A 21,090-nucleotide genomic window follows, 5' to 3' on the forward strand; every position below is an offset into this window, starting at 1 on the left:
GGGAAGGGATCCCTTGCTCACGGGCCGTGCGCAACGGGCACGATGCTTGGTGCGGGCGCTAAGAGAAGAAGAGATTACTGTGGTGCGGAGACTTGTGGTGCAAAACGCTGCTCACAAAGCAACTTATTTTCTAAAGCCATTCATGGTGCAACACAGAAGTGAGCTTTAGAGAAAGCAGAACAGATTTCGGAAAAATAACCAAGATGTAAGCATTGTTTTTTGCCAGTGCAAGCAGAGCTAGCGTAACCTGACATAACACAGAGTGGTGCTGGCAGCTACCGAGCAAGCTTAAAACGATGCTGCTCCTATATAATTCATAGCCAATTGAGTATGCAAGAGGTGACTATACTTTACAATCACGTAAGCCTGAATTAGTAATGAAATGTGAACAATCAAATCTGAGGTAGCTGTTCTACAGTAGGCAAGTAAAACCTTCATCCTCCTGATAGACCACAAAACTGCCTGGAGAAATGGAAGCACTGATGGTGTAAAGGGAGTTACAGTGATCTGCAAAAGGAAAAAATGAAGGCTTTCCAGTGCAGGGTCTTATTAAAATGATTAAATTAAGCACAGCTAATCAGGTGTTTCTCTGCAGCGAAGAAAGCATGGAATTATTACCTTTGAGATGAAAATAAATTAGTATGCAGTCAGCATTGAATCTTTATGGAGGTAATATCTCATTAATGTCTACAAGTTTTTCTTGAGCAACAAGAAGAATAGAGCCTGGGGTAACTAACGGAATGACCACTGTACCGCTTTTCCTCACTTGCATTAAAAAACCCCTCTAACAGGGCTAGAGTTAAAAGAGGATAAATGGATTTAAGAGGGTTTTGGTTGGGATTGTTTTTAACTTACCAGTTACACGCACAAGTACAGCAAGCAGTCACCCAACATTAGGAGGGAAAGAAATTTCAACATTAGGAAAAACTTCTCAGTCTTTCAGCAGTGTAACAGGGGAGGACAATGAGAGCATTACATTGATTTTAGTGGAGAAAAGGAATGTGTCCACAAATACCAGCCCTAAGGAAGAATAGCCAAGCAATTAAGTTTTAATGTAAATCTTCTTACGTAGTGCCTTGTAAATTATTTCCTAATTCTTACACCTTAGGGTGTTTACAGACTTACTAAGTTACAAAGTCTGCTGAGGTACCCGTGTTCCCATGAAGGCCTGATGAGCGGTTGAACATTTTAGGTGCGTGTACCTGGAACGAGAGCGCCAGGTCCAACAGCTAACGAGGAACATCGGCGCCACTGTTTGCTACGCAACGCCACAGCACTCTCTGCCTGATAAAATATGGGTTAATCAGATCTTTCCATCATCCAGGATCATCCTCGTCTTTGGTGGTACCTAAACCAAATATGTAAACCAAACCTTCAGCGTACTGTGAAGTTGTGACTGACGGAACGACGAGATAAGGGGGATCTCTGGAGGGCCCAGGGCCTCGTCCCGCCACACCCCCATCGTCTCTGAAGTCAGGGAGGCCGCGGCCTGGCCGGGCAGCCCGGGCTGCGCTCGGCCGTTCTCACCTCCAGGCTGCCCGGTAAGGAGCGCTGCGATTAGCTCCTAGTCCCTAAGGCTCTCCGCACCGCCGGGCACAGGCGCACCGGGCAGCCCCTAACCGCGGGCCGACCTCCGCCGCAACGGCCGTTAACGGCCGCCGGCACGGAGCGCGGGCGGGCGGCGCCGGGCCCACGTGACGCCGTGACGCCGATTGCTATAGCGACGGGCGGGCGCGCCAACCGCCGCGGCGCCGCTCGCCGTCCTCGGCCATGGCGGCGGAGGAGGAAGGCGACGTGGAGTGGGTGGTGGACACCATCGCCGGGTTCCTGCGGGGGCCCGCCTGGTCCATCCCCATCCTGGAGTTCATGGAGCAGAAGTGCGAGGGTGAGCGGCGCGGCGGGGCCGGGCCGGGCCGGGCCGGCCTCCCCTCCCCTCAGGGCGCCTTGGGGGCCGTCCCCCCCTCAGCTCACATCCGCCCGGCCGGCGGGACGGGGCGGGGCGGGACGGGGCTGGCGGCCTCAGCGCGGGCACAGGCGGGGTCCGAGAGGCTCCGGGGGCGGGGGGGACACGCCAGGCCCCGCCGCGGGCGCTGGCAGGTCGGGCCGGGGGTCCTGAGGGGCCCCGCAGGCGCCCTCCGGCAGCGCTCCCCGCCGGAGGCGCGTCAGGCTTGGCATCGCCGCCGTCTGCACCGGTTCTGCGGAGGGGGTGCTGCGCCCTGGGAAAGTCGGTCTGGGCAAGCCCTTTTTCAAGACGCGGCAATTTGCGTTCATTAGCTCATACAGGGGATTACGGCGTGAGCTTACAGCGTGACACCCAAGCGAGTTCTTCATTCTGCTGCGGTAATACCCTGACGTGGCAAGAAAGCAGTTGGAGGCCTTTAATACGTTTCCATAGCTAGATGTTTTCCCTTAGGAAACCGGACAGTGCAATTAAAATAGCTGTCTGGCCAGTGGGACAGACGAGTAGGAGGCCCGAAGTTAAATTCCTGCAATTTTATGAACATTGGCAGTTAAGAGATGAGAAACCATTAGTACCTCTCAAAAAATGATAGCCAGGACTAAAAAGTCAGCAGTTATCACTTATGTTTTGTAGGCAGTCCTGTGCATGAGTTTAGCTTGGCAGCAACTCTAGTTAAACTTCCTTTTCTTCCTCAAGAAACAGCTGCAGGAATCATGGAAAAATTCAGGGAACATCCTAGGTAAACTGGAAGTATGGGCAGTGAGAGGGAGAACTGGGACAGACCTGTAGCTCTGTGCACAGGTGCCTGAGGAGACCTGTATAGCTGTACCTATGTAGTGAGGAAAGGCGGCTTTCTGCAGTAGAGATTTGGCTAAATTAGTTCCACTACTTACAGAACAAATTTTCTGCTGCCAAGAACACCTGGATCTTTATGGTAGCAAAATAAGTACAATTTGGGCAAGTCTGAAAGCATTGCTTAAGTCCTTTAGAAAAAGGGATTTGTGATTATTGGAGGGGAAAAAAAAAAAGCGTGTCTGAGAACATGATGGCTCATGATCCTACCCAGCCTGCAGACATTCACACATGAGAAGTATTAAAGCATGGTGCCGAAGCCTAATTTAGGATCACTTTCTGTGGCTACTATGAATAAAATCTGTTCCTTTAGTATCACCCGACAGGACGTAGGATTCGTTAATCATTTTACCTGTAAAATACTGAAGTCATCTTCCAAATACATTTTATTTCTAGGGACATAGTAACGTCAAGCTCAAAGTAGAATGGTTCTTATTATTAAAGTATTCTACCCGCTTGCGCTTACTCCTTCCTCCCCTCCATCCTGCTGTGGGCTCCAGAACAGCTCTGGTAATGGCTGGCCTCAGCAGGGCCGGCCGTGTCTTTTGTTGTGCAGTCATTCTTGTTAGGGTCCGTTCAGAATTTTTATTTCATATTCAGTGAAACAGACGCACCTTTGATTCAATTCAGATCACAGCTTCTAAACAAGTTGCTTCTCAGTTATCCTGAACTGTTTCTACCCTTCCCAAGGTTTTCATGAGGCAAGATCACCGTAAGTACGTACGCCTTTCCCTAGTATACAGGGAAATGAGAAAGGTAAAGCTGCTGGACTCCTTACAGCTAGAAAGCAATAGAGAAATCTAGGCTGGAAATTTTCTCTTGGAAAGTCTGCCTAAACTTGAGGTCGGTCAAGCATTTTGATTATCATGCAAAGGGTCCAGGTTTAAGGATCGGGGGAAATTGATTATCCCTCTCGGGAGCAATGATCTCTCTTTAGAAGGTTGAGGGGAATTTACTGGCAGTAAGAAGATTTATGGAACCTCTGTACATTTCCATGCAGCGTGAGGCAGCCTTACATAATGGTCGCTTCCCGCCGGTGCGTTTCCACATAGGAAATCGGAGGAAGAAAGTAGAGAAACCACTTGCAGCAAATGATCTTCCAAGGTATCATTTGTGCTACAGAGTGCTGTTGGACAACTCTCAGAAGCTATTGAGAAACAAGAAAAGGCTAAAGAAGCGTTACTGCAATGCTCGGGTTGCTAAGAAGCGCAGTTAAAGAAATGCGAAGTTTTAGTTGCAGATATCTGGGCTATTTACTTTTCCTTTCTAGAAGTGTGCTGTGCTGATTCCATTGCTGTTCTTGTTACTGAGATAACTTGTCAGGACAGAATTCTTTTTGTTCCTAAAACATTTAGTCTTTGGGCTGAACAAGCAAATTAGCAACATTTTGATTAACTGACAATAATTTGTGATTCCTCAAAAACAGAATCTGAGTTTTGGTAATTGGTGCATAAGGAATTTATTTTGGAACTGGAGTCACTTAGGCCAAGTCCTTGCACTTCAATTTACAAACGATCCTAATGGTTTTCTATCTGTTTTTAATTGTTTGCTTTTTCTCTCTCCCTTTTTCTGGGGACTTGATTAATTTCTCATGGCTTGATTAATTTCCTTGTATGTGGCTGTGAAACTGAAGTTAAATGCATGGGTGTGTGTATAAGGCGAGAGGCTTCGGTTTTATTCAGATGTTCCAAGGTATTAATTGGAACATCACTTGGTATATCGATAAGCTTGATAATAGTTCTGAGCGCCGGGAGATAAAGGCAAGGTACAAAAGGAATAAACAGATATTGTTGCCTGTGACTCCCTTCCCTCCCAGCATGGAGCCGCCTCAGCACTCAATGAGGACTGGGGGAGAAAGAGAAGAGTTCCCTCAGGCTTGCTTACCGGCTCTTGTCCGCGAGGTGAAATGAGTCAGCGGCTCAGCCTGGCAGGGAGGACTCAAACTTGACTTAACTCTCATCCCGTTTGAGGGGTCCTAGTGAAGATTTTCAATTTTAACAGGAAAACGATGAGTTTGTCTCCCAGGATATCCTGGTTCCCTGGCTTATCTTGATACAATAGTTCTTCAGATTTTTGTTCCTCTCGGGCAACCAAAGACTGTGCCAAAATCTTAAGGAAAATGACTACATGATTTAGGAGCCCTGACTCAAGAAAATCCAAGGTCTCCATTCAAAGTACTCCTTAATGCCACTTAACTCGGAGGAGATGCTGACTGCAGCTTGCTTTACTTGGCACTTACCTTCATCCTCTTTTTGTTCAGAGCCTGAGAACAGAGAGCAGTTTGTGCAGGCTTTCCACTCTGCTTTCCGTGTTGTCCTGCAGCTGTGGGAGGAGGAGGAGGAGGACCTGGAAGCATCCCCTTGGCAGTGTGCGGCTAGCTGTTGGCATGGACACTGACGGAGGAGTGACATCCCTGTGTCACCCCTCCTTCGGGTGCCCAGGGCGGGAAGGAACAGTAGGAGGTAGAAGGGAACGGAGACATTAAGAGAAAGGTTGGGGTCTGCAAGAGTTATAAGGGAGATCCCCAGAGGGGAGGAGATGCAGAAGACAATAGAGGCAGTTAAGTGCTTCACCCGCTTGGGTTTGGTAATATGGTGGTTGCCGTAGGAGCTGAATTTTTTTAGAGTAGGCTTTATAATATTTTTTTTTTGACCATTTGAATTTATACCTAGATATTTTTAAAGCTTGTCTTCTTTCTTTTAAATCCCTTCATTAAAAAATTTCCCTTGTGCAAAAATGAAACAAAAGCAAATGTTGGTTTTCCAGATTATGTAATTTAAACAGCAAGTTTCCCTTGGTTATTTAGAGCACCTGAACTGGTTGATTAGATTTCTATCATTGCATTGCCCTAAGTTGTTAGAAAGTGATACAAGTACTTTCTGGTTTAGGTACAGCCATCTTGCGTCACACCTTATCAGGGTTCAGAGTGACATGGCCTCAGGGCTGTCACAGCTGGGAAATGATGCTTTCTAAAAGTAACTCTAAATTTGCGTGAAAGTTATACTAATTCTATGCGCATCGGTACCATCTTCCATCTGAGATGTCATATCTGTATACGAAGAATAAATCACACTCCTTCACCAATTTAAGGAGAATTCCCATTCTTCAAATGACTTCAAAGCATGCACATGGGAAGTGACTTGTCCAACATATAGTGGCTAATCTTGAAGGGGATTGAGGAAGGCTTATTTCTAAGCCTCTGCCTTAATTGCTAGGTTTTACATTACCTCTGTTCATTGTTGACATGATAAAAATGTAAATTAAAAAACCCCCAAACCCTAGTTTTCAGTTTCTCTTATTTTCTGCTTCTTCTATCTATTCTTGCAGTGTAGGGATCATTAGCTTGATATCTCCAGTCAAGAGTTCTTAATACGAACTTATATTAAGATGATTAATATGGCCCATACTATACAGATGCCCATTTTGTCTAAATCAGGATATATATAATTAAAAAATAACTTACCTGCAGCAGATTTCCTCTTTGGGGTTATCTGTTTTTATGCAGGCAGGGTCTCATTTTCCTGCATCACCTTGGCTTCTGGCTAAATGAATGGCATTTAAAAAAATTTGGTTTAAGTCATTAGTACTTTCTCCACGTAAATATGGGGGGGGGGGGGGGGGAGAGAGAGGGGGGAGAGAGAGAGAGAGAGAGAGAGAGAGAAATTTCCTGCTTTATGTATGTCATCTGCCATCTTAGAACAACCTTACACAAGTTCATATGGTAGTTCTTATATTAAATCTTACTTTTTAGTGTACGTATCTGCTGAATCCTCAACTTGCTTAGAAGTCTGTTTCTATTATGAAGATATGTTTTCCCGGTATTAAATGATGAAATTTAATTACATTAAGTTACCAAAAGTACATGCTTAGCCTGAATGCATGGAAAAATACATTATTACTATCAATCATGGCCTATATTTTCATATGATTAATATGTTACCTTGTAAAGCTTAATCTTTCTCTTTAAGGCCTAAGTTAATTTGTGGTATGTACACTAACTCCAAAATGTGTGTTGTGTTTGTTTTGTTTGTTTGTTTTCACAGTTTTTGATGATGAAGAAGAAAGCAAGTTGTCTTACACAGAAATTTATCAGGAGTACCAAGCTCTGGTAAGCATTATTCACCATTTGTGGTAGATTTCTAAGAAACAGAATTTAAAATGTTAAAGTAGTATTTAGATGAACTTCTAATTGTGTTATTTTTGTTATTTAGAATTTTCTACTATTGCCTAAGTGTTATTTAGAAATCCTTTAAGTCATAGTTCTCAAATGCATTTTTATGGTTGAACACCAGATACATAGAAAAGAAACTTTAACACACGGTCATATCTCTTATGCTGTTACATATTTTTCATTAAAATGAATATATCCACTAGCTAGAATACTGTTCTTAGCAGCTTTATAACGTTCATATTTTCTGTCAAGTTAAAAGGACAAACAGCATGATGTCTGAGAACACGTATAACTTGTATTTTGTTCACTAACGAGTCTGGTAAATCTTTTGAATTATTTTTCAATTATCAGAAAAAAATTACAGGAGATTTTTGGAGCATGTTTAAAATGCCTATAAACCAATGCACGCAGACTTCTAGCATATTATTTTGTAACAAGGCTTGGTAATACTTGATGTTAAAAAGCATCAATTGAATAAATACAGACCAACATCCATTTTTGCTCTGACCCTGAAGGGTTTCAGGCACACAGACTGGCAAAACGCCTTTTGCCTACAGGGCAAAAAATGATGAGGAATACTAGCCAGGAGTCTGGGGAAAAGGTAGAGAAGTGAGATTCTTGGGAACTGGAGAAGCTAAATTAAGTAGTAATCAAATTTAGCAATAAAAATGTTTATTTTGAACAGTTCATGAAAGTAAATAAAGCCTGACATATCAGAAAAATCAGTTTTACTATTGTAATGATTTTCCTTTGAGTTTAAAGAAATACAATGTCAGCAGAAAAGAATACACAATTATGAAAAAAATTCATATGATTCTTAGGGAAAAACCTCTTAGAAAGTAAGGCTTACACTTTTTTGCAGGTTGAAAAATTATTAGAAGACTATCTTAAAGAAGTTGGAATTAATGAAGAGAAATTTCAAGAAGCTTTTTCATCTCCTCTTGCAAAGACACACACTTCACAGGTAATTCTTGCTTTGTTTAGGAATATATAGATTTAATTTGTAGTGTTTTATTTTCACTAATATAGCAGGGTGGAGATGAAACTCTGAAAAGTTTTCTTGTTAAAACTGTGATTTTTCTAAGACGTAATGTGTTTGTTCATATTATGAACTTTGACCAGAAAAATGCGCATGACAGATATTTGTATGGTGTCAGACACCTTTTGAGATGCATCTTCTACGCTTTGTATTTTCTAAAACAAACCTCTAAGCTTACGGTGTTCCTGCCACCTTTATTTGCATATTTGTCAGCTCTGTGTTAGTCTTCTGTCCATTTACAGTAGCAGACAAACTTAAGATTAAAACAATAGACATATTCCATAAAATGAAAGACGTTTTCCTCTGATTTTATAATAAAAGGGTAAAATCTGTAAGACAAACATTGGCCTTGAGAAGACAAGGCATGGTTAGGCAGCCTTTCGCCTGCTCAAAGCTATCTCTCAGAATTGTCTCGGGTATATTGGGCAGAGGAGTGGGAGCTTCTGCTGCCAGTTTAAATTGGGCTGTGTTGACATATCTCCTCCTAGATGTGTAACCAGCTTCTTCAGAGCGCACGTTCCTCACTGACGCTTACGCGTTTGTTCAGGAAGTCGAATGAAGTGCAGCTCTAAACTTACAGTGGGAAACCCTCCAGGTTTTGTGATAATATTATTGTAGGCACGTTGATCTAAAGACATAAACCATCAAATTCTTTTCTTGACTACTAGCTCAACTTGTATGGCTGGAAAAACAGACAGATAGGAGAATTAAATATCATTATTAAAAACACGCTCCACATAATTTACATCTCAATATAATTTCAAGCAGACTGAGATGGTTACGATTTCTCTAGAGTTTTTAATTTTGTGCATATGTTCCCTCCCCACAGGCCATTTTGCAAACAGTGTTGGCAGCAGAAGATTTTAGACTATTTAAAAAAATGATGGTACAGAAAAATATTGAAATGCAATTGCAAGCTATTACAATCATTAAAGAAAGAAATGGTAAGAAGCGGTAAATGTGGGGTTTCACTTCTCATCATCTTTTTAGTGTTCTTTTGATGACTCTGTAATCCGTTCATAAATGAGTACTGAATACTGCTTCAATTCCAGTTCAAGTTAATGGAAAACATTCAGTTGATTTTACTGGGACAAGGATTTCAATACTTCGGCTTGTATTCTCAGCGACAGCTGTCTGTATTCCTTTTTAAATTAACAGATTTTTCAGTTCCATTTGTCTAAATTTTTCTCTGGAACCCGACTTAGTTTTTTGTTAAAGAATTTTGGTGACAATTTTGAGTGTTGAAGCAATTATATCAGTTCATCAACAATGACAATATTGATAGTTTGTATTATGCTACTTGCACAGCAGTGATGCTGTACTATCTGCCGTGCTTACTTTGCAATTCACACTGTACAGCTGCATATGAAAAATCCATATAGAAAGCAGAAGGTATGCTAATACAGGCATGCTTTTCAAGAAGAGAAAATCATTTACACCCAACTTTGCTGCTCTGTTGATGTTTCTGAAAGGATTTTCATCTACCCACTCCTTTCTTCCCTGTCTGTAGTTTTACTGTTTTGTTTTGTCGTCTTACTGCATGCATGTTTTTTTCAGAGACTAATTTTTCAATTTCAACTTTCATATAACAGCTAAATTTGAAAATGGTTCAGTTCGCCATGGCTGAACTGCAGTCTATAGGAAATGCCATATAATGGTCCATGCAGAGTATGGCTTCTGCTTTACCCTTAGATGTCAAAACTTCAGTAACTTGCCTTTTTGCTACTAGCAACTTGATGCCCAGGATAGAGAATCTTTCTGGAAACAGTTACAGAGAAGAAGAATTAGATGGGTTGTTTGTTTGTTTGGTTTGTTTTGTTTTGGTTTTCCTTTCTTCTCTCTACCTGAAGAATGATGCCAAATAGAGTACAAAATAATTTTCCTTAGAGTAATGCATGAATTGTGCCATGTTTTTTGTAGGTGTGTTGCCTGACTGTTTGACAGAGGGTTCCGATGTATTCAGTGAAATTGAACAAGAAGAAATGAAAATACTGAGGGAGGTTCTAAGGTAAAAAATGAATCAGTCCTACTTAGTACATTATTTTAAAATTAAAAAAAAAAAAAAAAGTATGTAGGACCTAGCTCTTCCAGCCCTTTCCAGGAAACTGCGTTCATCTTACAGATGACATGAATGTTCTTGTCAAAATCCTACCTAAGAGAAAATGAATGGTGCTAGACAGTGGGTGTGATCAGGAATATTTAAAGACTGAGAGATAACTGCACTGCCATGATGAGCTGTCTTGGTGATGCATCGAATGATGTGCAACTTTAAGAGCCCTGTCTTTTCCATTCTCCCCTGAATCTCCAAGTAGACCTAAAGTTAGACCTGGGTTAGATGTCTCTGGACAGCAGGAGGACACTAGCAGTAATCCATTCAGGGAACACCCTACACGTTAAAGCCTTGGAAAGGCAAATTCTGCTTTTGCAGTAGGCTTTATTCCTTTCTACAGCTTCCTTCTTAGTTGTGTCCAATGACTGTTGCTATGATCTAAGAAGATGTGTGAGGACTGATACAACTTCTATAGATTCTCCTGCACTCCCAATTCACATATATATAAACATAATCTTAGACAAATAATAGCCGATGAATCCATTCATGTTATATTAAATTATGCTGTTTTCCCTCTGTATTCTGGAAATACTTCCGTTCCTGTCTTTAAACAAGCAAATGAAACTAGGGATGTTTCATCCCTAGTTTCAACTAGGGAAGCCCTGGAAATTCTTACACAATTATTTTTGCACAAGGAAAGATAGACTGAGGACGGTGGGTTCTGTGTGTTTATTGTAATTATTTATTTCTATTAAGAGTGCATTTTCATTTAAGTCATGGAAGTATTTTGGATACTAACAAATTTGTATTATCTTGTAATTGTTTTGATAGTCCTCAAATATTTAAGCAGTACTAAATTTCCCTAAGAGTCACTAACACTAAAGAAACGTTGAGTATTTACTTGTATTTTGTGTTACAGAAAATCTAAGGAAGAATATGAAATAGAGCAAGAAAGAAAGAGGACTGAAGAAGTGAGTATCTTACCTTTCCAGATGAGTTATGTTGATGATTAAGAAATACTCTGATATTCCTGTCCTGGGTGTCAACCGTATCACTTTAAGGCAACGTGTACCGTCCTAAGCAAACAAAAGGTCTGTCAGGAAGGTCTTACTGACACTTCTTTTTGAAAACTCTCTTCTGTTGTTCACGTTTTTCCTGATGGTATCATTGACACTAGTGCTATACACGATACCGTTAACCACCAGCCATTTGGTGGAGCTCATATGATAAGTGTATTCCCTCTTCAGTATCTGAATTCTGAAATCCTGGTAACGGATGTCAACCTTTCAGATCCAGAGAACATCTGAATTACTAATATTGTCAAGATCAAAGACACTTCAAAGTATAAGCTTCTTAGAGATTACAGCATTCATAATCCTTCAGGAATTGTAAGCATCACTTCGTAGACAGTATAGTTATTCATTAAGTCTGCATGATACTGCCAGAACCTAATCACCAGGAACCAGAAATCCTCTCCAAGTTAGACCACCACTTGGTCTCCATCAGAGTAAACCATGTAGAAAGGTAACTGAATGTAAACGGGGACTGGCTAAATTGCCAATCATTCAGCAACTGAGAAACAAATTGAAATCGGCTACAGTGGAATCGTGGCAATAAACCTCCCCTTCACTGGGAAAACGTATAAAAATAGCTGGAATTGTAGGCGGTTTCAAAAGGGAGCAGAATCGCTCTTCTATTCTTTTCTGTCATTAGGAAATCAAGCATACTACATTTGAAAAGAGAAAGCACTCTCTCTTCAGCCTGAACTGACAAAGGAAACCGCCTGGAGACCAAATGCAGCTACTACAGAGGTCGACACTTCATTTCCAATCCCAGTCCCCAGTTCAAACCCATGATAGGTGCAGATGATAGCTGTGCTATTGAATGCAAGTCCAAAACAGTTGGGATATTTTACCAAATTAAACGTCTCCCCCAGTGTGACACTGTAGAAAAGTGATGACAAAACTCTTCTTTCCCACATTACAATGATAGATTCCAGGAAACACATCACCTGTTCTACTGGATTTCTTAGAAAACCTGGAAACTCAAGCTTTGGCTCATTTTAAGAATTCAAGTTATATTGAGATGCAGGCTTATCCAAATCTTTATAGACCAGCCAGGAATATCAATATTCTTGATAAACAAGCCACATTACAGAGGCCCCAGTCAAGTTCACCGGGACAGAGAAGGTGATAGTTATTGTTCAACAATATGTTTTTGTTAGAGAATGTTTTAATACAAAATAATTTAATATTTTGATGAATGCTGGGGGGTTCTGACATGAATTAGATGATTGATGAGCAGCGTAGACATTTTCTGGGCAAATCCCAGCTGGTTTTATTATTTTGAGAGGTGGGTTGCGTTGTCAAGATTTCCCAGACAAGCGTAGAAGTGAAACAATAATGTCAGAGATTATCCAGACCTGTTGTTTCCATTCAGCTGATTATTTCTCTGTTTCTGTGGTAACCTCGGTATATGTTCCTGGTTCTCGTATTGTATTTTTCTGGTGGACAGAGGTCTGCTTGAAAGTCACAGGCAAAGTGTGGCAAAAAAACTCTACATTATCTCTTTGTAGCTGGGAAACAAATCCCAATTTACCTAATATTCTAAATTCTGATTGTTGATTAGGGAACAGGTTTTGAACGAAAATAAAAAATGCTGACTTATGGCTATAAGCCAGTAAGAACCTTCCTGTTAGTCAAAGAAAATAAGTAGTTTGCTTTTGTTCACTTTGACAATGCAGTATGGAGTGTAGACAACACAATTTTAACAGAAAGTTCTTTTGAGAGCTTTCTTTGTGTTGACAGTTTAATGCCTGAAGTACAGTGCCAGGAAATGTAATGCTTTGTTTTGTTTGTTTGTTTAATTTAAGGCACGTGATAAACTTAAATCAGCAGATGTTACCTACAGTCTTCCAGGAGAGTCGAGAGAAGCTGTTAAGGAATCCACTGAGGGAGCTGATGATTCTGAAGAAACTCCAAAATTGCCATTAGGTAATTTTATAGGAAAGTGCAATGCTGAGCGTGCAATATGATACTGTTTTCAAATTATCAGAGTCCGCTTATATCAGGACTTTAAGAACTTGGCTGGATAAGGCTGTGAATAAACCACCGTAGCTTTGAAGTTAGCCCTCCTTTGAGCAGGGTATTTGCACTAGGTGGCCTGCAGAAATGCCGTCCAACCCGAGCTGCTTTATTATTCAGTGATGTTATAAGTCAGCTCCAATGGGAGGAGAAGTACGGGAGTCTAACAGCAGTTTTCATCTTTCAATTTACTGTGCTTCTGCTGCCGTTACTGTTAAGAACAATATGGTCCCTGTAAGCAACTATGAATCATTTACTTAAAAAGTTATGCTTTCTCTCCCTGTGTGTGACCATTATAGATTTAATTTATAATTGCATAACATTTCTCGATAGCAATCAAATATTTCTGAAGGAACCAACCTTAAACTTAGAATTCATTCAAGCCAAATTGTCAGACACCAAACAGAATCTTTTTGCCTTTGGTTCAGATTTTTCTTACTCATTTTAATCTTTTCAATTTTACATTTTTGTTTTTGAGTGGGATTGTGACCCTTACCAACTGATAATACCAAGGAGAGCTCTTTTAAGTAGTCTTGAATTTTACCCAAGTTATGTAGTGAAAATTGGCGGAATTGTTTTGTAGAGGATTATTTACTGGAGAGCATGACCACACCAGTGCTTTTACAGGGAGGAGAAAAAAAGGAATCACCAAGAGCACCTCCATCACAACCGGTATGTTTGTGTTGCAGCTAAAGCACAGGGTGCTGACCTGTTCAGGAAAGCAGGAAAATTCTTAGGTGATAAAAAGCATATCTATGTCTGTGTATATATATGCACACACACGTATAGGTACGTATGTATATATACACACACGTATCTATGTATATAGGTATACATAGGTGATCTTCGAAACCAGGTTGCGTTTCCATGGGATTTGCTTTCTTATGAGTTTGTGAAAAAAAATTTGTAACTTCCTATGCTAAGTCACTTCCAAGAATATAATTCCAACTTCGGGAAGTAACGGTTTGTGCTGTCTTTAGTTACATTTTTCCTGTGTCTGGTACTTGTCTTTGTATGCATTCACACTGCAAGTTCTCATATCACAGACACTTGAGCTGGATGCTTTTAGCCTTGGCGGCAGTACCTTTGGGGCACACTCGCTCCTTGCTTTTTCATTTGATGGCTGTTAACAGATGAAGCGGTTGTAGGACCCTCTCTTAAACTGAGTTAGTGTCTTTGACATCAGGAAACTTAAAAAAAATTGTGTCACTGACCTTTTAAATACTGCCCCCCCGCCCCGTTTTATCCCTTCTGTCCTTCTGCTGAGGTTTTGTTACATGTATTTGAACTCTTCTTTCTCCCTTCCGCCCTTGGAAGCACACAGGAGGCCTGCAGGTGTACTTGCACTCACTTCTTCTCCCAGCCTGCTTTTACTCTTATTTTTGCATAGCCGTGCCACCTTGTAATGGCACCACTAAATTATGTCTGCCCTGCAGTGGCTGTTTCCCTGTTTCAGGAGGAAGCAAATATTCTGTCTGCAGGACTAAATCCCGTGCTTGAGAGGGACACATTGTGGAGCTCAGGAGTCAAGACTTCTCAGCACTGTGTGCAGCCCTTCTGGGCTGTCCAAGTGCCTGCTCAGCTGGTGCTGAGCATTCCCGTGCTCTTCAGAAGCCAAAGAAGGGACACGTCTACAAAAAGTTTAGCGCCTTGGAAATCATCTTCATCCTTATAGAATTGGCATCTTGTGGCAGCATAGCTGTCCCAAGAGGCTACTGAGAAAGCTTGTCACAGTTTATCCTCTGGTATCAGCTTTCAGAAAAGTGGTTTTGGGTAGTGGTGGCAAAAATCAAGAAGAATCGGTACTGGGAATCATCTTCTTCCAGACCCCTTTCTCACACAGAACTGAGGACCGGCCTCCAGACCACTCTGTCATTGCCTGCTTCCAAAACACAGGCTCCCAACTAAAGGTTCATCTAGGATAACGGGATCATATCCTCTGCTTGACTTGCTTCCTCTTGGTGCCAGATACAACTCTGGACCTAGGGCGTATCGGCTGCCTCGGCAACACGGCCCTAGCATGAACCAGTTCTCGGAGGCAGGAAAAGGAAGAACTTGTTTTCCTTTGGTCTTCCTTTGGTTTTCCTTCCCTCCAGTCTGGCATACGTTTCTCTTCCTTCAGATACACAGCGGTTTCATTGTCTTTTGCTATTTCCCCTTCACCCTGAGACCCAAGATCTCAGTTTGTGGACCCCTTAAAGTTTTCCACTTTAACGGTAGCTGCCTTCATTTTCTTAATTTCACTTTGGTGAGCCTCTTACAAATAGTTTACAAATAGAGCTTGCAAACTCATTCCTCCTGTACTTTGACCACCCAAGTTGTTGCACTAGGGAGAGATCAGAAGGGGGAATTTCATTGTCAAGGTCATGCTCGGCACCTCGGAGCGCAAGCGGCCTTTCCAGCACTCTTGGAGAACGCCTCCCTTTCCCGATACCTGCAGGGCAGCTGCTTCAAAAGCCACACTCGTGTTCGCACCGAGCTGCGTGTATCATGCGGATAAGAAGCATGCAGCATCTCCTGGAGCGGTCCTGTGTGCTTGCATTTTGAGAAGATTCTGGAGTAATTGTCCACATGGAAAAGAGTGTTGCTTAGTCACCCGCAGCGTGAACGTACATATAGACAAGTCCTCAAAGGAGGAAAAGCGTTACGTACCAGTAACTGTAATTCTTTGAGGTGCGTTGTCTGTTTGTACGTTCGCTATCCGCCCTCCTTCCCTTCTCAGTATCTTTTCAGGTTCGTGGGTTAAGTGACACTGAGGGTCCTATGATCACATCTGCAGGTACTGCTAGGACACAAGCGCCTCCAGCTCGAGTGTCTGCGCTATGGACAGCCACAGCGTAAATGTACATACGCACACCCCATTGCAAAGAACTGCTTCCTGGTAAGTAGCTTTCCTAAGCGTCGCGTTGGCGAGGGGGCAGGTATTTGGCATGCAGTGTGTGCTTTTTGCCTTTTTTTCTCCACCGCCGGCTTTTTAATAGGACAGCTATAGCGTGAGGATTTTTTCTAGCGATTTTAACTCTGACCTCTCACAGTGCCTCTAAGACCTTTTATCCATCACAAAAAGACATTCTTTGGAGCATCGAGACTTCCAGCAGTCCTATTTCAGTGAAATGCAAATTCTTCAACTTGACCTTTGTTTTACATTTCTGTCCTGGTTTGTTTTCCACACGTTGAATAACATTTCCTCTCTTTTGCTCTTCTCCCTACCTTTTCACAATTATGTGTCTTGTCATTTTCTGTACTAAAGAAAGCAGCAGTGTTGAAGAGCTGAATGTATATTACTTGCTTTAACTTAAACGATTGAGTGGCGTTTACCCTGCACCAGCTTCAGTGGAGCCAGCTTTGCCATCTCTCCGGCAGAGACCAAGGAGAGGACTCCTACCTTAATGCTCGTGCAAATTATTTCCCGGCATTACAGCAAAAAGCCATAGTCCAGCACTGTAGAATTATAATCTGAATTACATTGTTACACATATCAACTCGGATATTACGGATAGACTCAAACTGGCTGAACACAGTAAAATTTGTATTTCACTACCTGTATTCTTGCATCTTTATGGATATTTTCAGGCATATTTTAAAACAGTCAAAAGCCTCTTCATTTTTAATGAAAGTACAGCAAGAGCAGCAACTTACCTTACTCGGGAGTAGCTGTAGGTCAAGTCAAGAGAATCTTAGTAAAGTTCTGAGCACATACCCTGCTCGCAGTCCGGTGCCCGGAGAGGCTTTGACTCCGACGTCAGTAACCGCGATGCCATCTCAGACACCGCGGAGCTGAGCGGGATGCAAGGCAAAACCAGCCTCGGTACCTGCAGAGATACGGAGGGCACAGCTGGGATCAGTACAGGCTTACTTCCCTGTGTCAGCACAGGCGGCATTTGCCCAAGACAGAAAGCGAGAGGCGAACAGGGGGTCGTGCCGAACTGGCATCTTGCATCCCGCAGGTGGATGCGAGCGACCGAGCTGCGTCGCTGTAACGCTTTGCACCTCTTGAGCTTCGCTTCCCCCCTCTCCCGTATGAGTTCACTTCAACGCAGTATTTTCCGATTCTTTTCTCCGAAGCCGCAAGCTGACCCTGTACGCTTGTGCTTAGGGCGGGCCGAAGCGCGCCTGACAGGCTGCTGGTTACTGGCTCGGCTCGCCAAGGCAGAAACAGAAAGTACGATCGCAATGGGAACTGACTGTCGGAACGCTGCATATGAAACGACATTCCAAGCATTTGACAATTTATAATTCATTGCAGTAGAGGTACTTACGATGTAAAGCATTATCTAACTGCTGTCATAATACAAATAGAATATCTATGCTTTTTAAAAGAAAGTTTTATTAAGAAAAAAGGGAAAAAAAAATCACATTTCTCCCCAAGTTTTCCATTTCATCAGAAGAGACATCTGGATATTGGAAGAACACCGATTTATTTTTTATTTGATATATTTCTATTCTTTCTAATTGTTTTCTATGTAAAATTGCTGCTTAGAGGAATCTCGGAAATCTGCGAGGAAAGACTTAAAACCGGTACGCCCATTACAAAAAGGAGCAGAAAGCTTCCCTCAGCCGTCTGGTACCCAAGGGAAAGACGACATGAAGAAGAAGTCAGCTGGAAAAGGTTCAGAAAGTGCAGCGCAAAAAGCTGGGATGAAAGGACCTGTAAGTGTAAAACAGACAAACGAGAAAAACCCCAAGCGTAGAACTAGAAGGCAAAGAGACAGGATTACATTTAGAATATATATTTAAGACAGTATTACGTTTAAATAGATATTTTCTGTTCTTGTAATCAGGTGGTTTTGATTTGGGTTTGTTTGTTTGTTTGTTTTAAAACCAGCATGCAAACACTGTGTTATGGTATTTACCAGTTTAATTTGCATGAAGCTCAGATCATCATTCTAGCTTGAGAACAGAACTCAGTATTCAGCCTTTGCCCCGTGATAATTTCTCAGTAGACAGCTCTGGCTTGAACATTCAACTTGGACTTTTTTTTTTTCAGCTAGTAATTTTGGAGGCAAACGTGATGTAAATGCTTTTATCTCACAAACACATAACGTGCATACCAAAAGGTAATCTCAAAATGTATTCTAAACAAAAAATTTCCAGAATTTATCAGAACTTGAAGAAGAGCAGCTGAAGCAACGAGAAGACTACCTAAAGAAAAAACGAGATATGCTGATGGCTCTAAAGAACGAGTCACGACATAACGCCCTGTTGCCGACGAACGCTGACCGGAAAGAAGAGGAATCGTCTCCTACAGAGGTGAAGGACTGAAACATTTTAATCACCCTGACCACTTTATAAAAACCACAGGTTATTTCAGTGAAGATGGAAGTGTTGCTGCTGAACATTGTAGCAGGGTAAAAGCAACAAGTGGGGGAAGTCAGGAGTGGGTATTTTCAAGGTACTGCTTTTACAGAAGCTTATAGGCTAGAAGTTTTAGTGATCGTTCGCGTTATTTTGCTTCACTATCATCACATCCTCAGGATTAATTAAGTTTATGAACGGCTAAAATGCCGGTTTTCTCCTCATCTGTGACCTACTCTTCAGGCTGCCTTAAATCCCTGGGATATTTTTTTCCCCCCAGCTGAAGTGGGAAAAACATTTTTCTTTTGCAAAGGCTTATTTTACAGAGGTAACAAATTTGCTCTGTTCTTGTGATCCCTTTTGAGAGTTTTGTGCCTATTTCAAATTAAGAAATCCTTGATTTCTATCCATCAGCCGCTGGAATAGAAGCGACATGATGAAAATACTTGGGAAAAAAGAAGTAAATCTTATCAGGGAAAGAAAGTACGGACAGAAAAAACCCAGCATCCTATGGGAGGATAAAGTCCTACCAATATAGAAAAGTCCTACCAATATAGAGGTCTTTATCAGGAAAAAAACAACTTTTTTTTTGTTAATCATTGTTCTGGTTAATATGACTTAATGCATTTACCACAAATAGGTTTGATCTGCATTTATATAAAAAGAAATGCTTGAAAACTCTCAACACAAGTGAGGAAACTAGTAACAGACCTTAAAACCCACACAAAACAATAGGGTAACAGTTCTGTTAAAAAAAAAAAAAATCACTACTCTTCATTACAGAGGAGCAGCTACTTAAGACCAGAGACCTTTATCGCCTCAGGTAGTTTTCAGAGTTGCCGAGCATTTTATTATGCTCAGAACAGGCCCAAAATACTGGGGAACTTCCAAAACAAGTAAGCAGCACCCGTCGAATTTGAGGTTAGGCCTCTCGGACAGGCTGGTGCAGTGCAGCGGGGAAAAGGCAGCTGGAGGTAAAGAGCCAGTCGGCCACATCCTGCCATCCGCTTCTCAAGAAATGGAATAATGGTATTTTTTTAAACCATTCTGGATAGCGAGTGAGTTTGAAGGACTGCTGCTGTAGCCTCGGGTTCGCAAGCGATGTTACTTGGCCGCTCCCGTTAGCGACCCCGCGTGTCAGCGACCTGCTCCGGCTCACGCGTTTGGGCGGGAGTCGGGGTGCTCACCAGGGAAGCCGGGCAGCTTACTGCAGCGTTCTTGTGCTTTGTTTTTAGGAAATTTCAGAAGAGAAGCAAAGGCTACTACAGAAGAGGAAAATGCTGGCAGAAAAACTAAAAGAAGAAGTTATTAATAAGCGGTAATTTTAAGGAGCTCATTGCAGAACCCAAGAGCATCAGTATGTTTTTAGAATAAATTCTATAAATAATAATTGAACGGATTTGTTTTCCAATATTACACTTAATTTTATAGCACTTTCAGACAAGCAACTCAGTACTTTATATGTATTTAAAATGACACTGATACACACTAAAAACACTGATTTCCCAGCACGCTGGCAACTCGCTTTCACTGGAACGCGTTCACAGCGAGGCCATTAAACATCGCAGCAGCACACGGATGGTTGCAGCTACTGGCCTCAGCCGCTTGGTATTATGTAGAACAAAAGCCGATACGGAGATCTGTTAAAATAATTCCTATGTGAACAGCTCTGAATGAGTTAGAAACTTCAACTTTTTTATTTTTAAAATTATAGAACTTTGTTCCTTTTATTAGAATATTATAAACAAGTTACTATTTTTCAGCTATGCAACAGAATAAAGTAATTTCACAAGGAAGGACAACTACGACCATCTTACTTTAGAGAAACATAATGCAGCTTGAAGTCGAGACATTCACGTTATTAACTCTGGCTGACATCGTTTTACATCCTTCTGGGGCAGCCGGCCAGTCCTTGGGTCCAATTTTGCTGTAAATGCAACTCTAAGTAAAAATAATTGCTTTAGTTGCAAAGCTAGGGGCGGCACGAGCAGTTCAGTTTGAAAACAGACATCTTTTAAAAATCTTATTTACTGGTTTGGCTTTGAGAGACAAAGCAGGGAAGAGAGGCTGTCGTTTGCACAATGTCATTGCGTAGCTGACCGCAACAGTAGCTCACATTAAAAGAAACAACCCAACCGCTTCAAGTTTCATGTAACTTTTTATTAAAATAGCATTTATAACTGATACACGTTGGCAGATGTTCTTTTCTTTTCCAAAAAGAGCGGTAGTGGAAAGACCCCAGGCAGGAGAACACGGCCGCCCACGGGCGGAACCCAGGCAGCGCCGACCAGGTCAGACTGGGAAACAGCATCGATGGGGCGACAGCCCCGACAAAAGCCCGTTAAAGAGTGCTGCGTGTCACCTTCTACAGGGATTTTGTTTTTGTTTTTTCCCCCAAACGGGACATGTAATGCCACTTTACACAGTCTTTTTCTAGTAACTATAAAAATTCATGACACTCCTGGTTTTGCTGTAAAAAAAACCAAAAAACCCAAAACAACCAAAAAAACACCCCTCCTCATGTTGGTCGGAATGTATTTTTAAAGCTCCTGACAGTACTTCAGGGAAGAGGTGGGGTGGTGGGGATCAGAGTAAGCACTAACAGGCTTCAGTCGGAGACCCTCGGAGCGCTCGCTTTGG

General features: G+C 41.8%; 1 protein-coding gene across 2 annotated transcripts; it reads left to right on the top strand.

Moving 5' to 3' along the window:
- Positions 1 to 1,661: 1,661 nt before the first annotated feature.
- Positions 1,662 to 20,634, top strand: CFAP36 (cilia and flagella associated protein 36). Of its 2 annotated transcripts, none has more exons than XM_087773891.1 (10): positions 1,662 to 1,885; positions 6,856 to 6,920; positions 7,846 to 7,947; positions 8,852 to 8,966; positions 9,943 to 10,030; positions 10,992 to 11,043; positions 12,945 to 13,065; positions 17,636 to 17,805; positions 18,250 to 18,405; positions 19,686 to 20,634. In XM_087773891.1, exons 1-10 carry the CDS (start codon positions 1,771 to 1,773, stop codon positions 19,770 to 19,772), a joined length of 1,071 nt encoding a protein of 356 aa, XP_087630017.1. In that variant the 5' UTR covers positions 1,662 to 1,770; the 3' UTR covers positions 19,773 to 20,634. The 2 variants fall into 2 exon arrangements, with proteins under 2 accessions (XP_087630017.1, XP_087630018.1); XM_087773892.1 differs by lacking the exon at positions 1,662 to 1,885 and adding an exon at positions 3,889 to 3,916.
- Positions 20,635 to 21,090: the final 456 nt, after the last annotated feature.

The sequence above is a fragment of the Nipponia nippon genome, unplaced genomic scaffold (genome assembly GCF_047370975.1).
Source record: "Nipponia nippon isolate SJK-2023a ecotype South Korea unplaced genomic scaffold, ASM4737097v1 scaffold_4, whole genome shotgun sequence".
Taxonomy (NCBI): domain Eukaryota; kingdom Metazoa; phylum Chordata; class Aves; order Pelecaniformes; family Threskiornithidae; genus Nipponia; species Nipponia nippon.

Excerpts from the sequence above, each read along its gene's own strand:
- CFAP36 (XM_087773891.1), top strand. The coding sequence starts at position 1,771 with ATGGCGGCGGAGGAGGAAGGCGACGTGGAGTGGGTGGTGGACACCATC. Across the intron at positions 17,806-18,249 it reads AAGCTGGGATGAAAGGACCT|AATTTATCAGAACTTGAAGA; the intron begins GTAAGTGTAAAA and ends AAAAATTTCCAG. Across the intron at positions 18,406-19,685 it reads AGGAATCGTCTCCTACAGAG|GAAATTTCAGAAGAGAAGCA; the intron begins GTGAAGGACTGA and ends CTTTGTTTTTAG.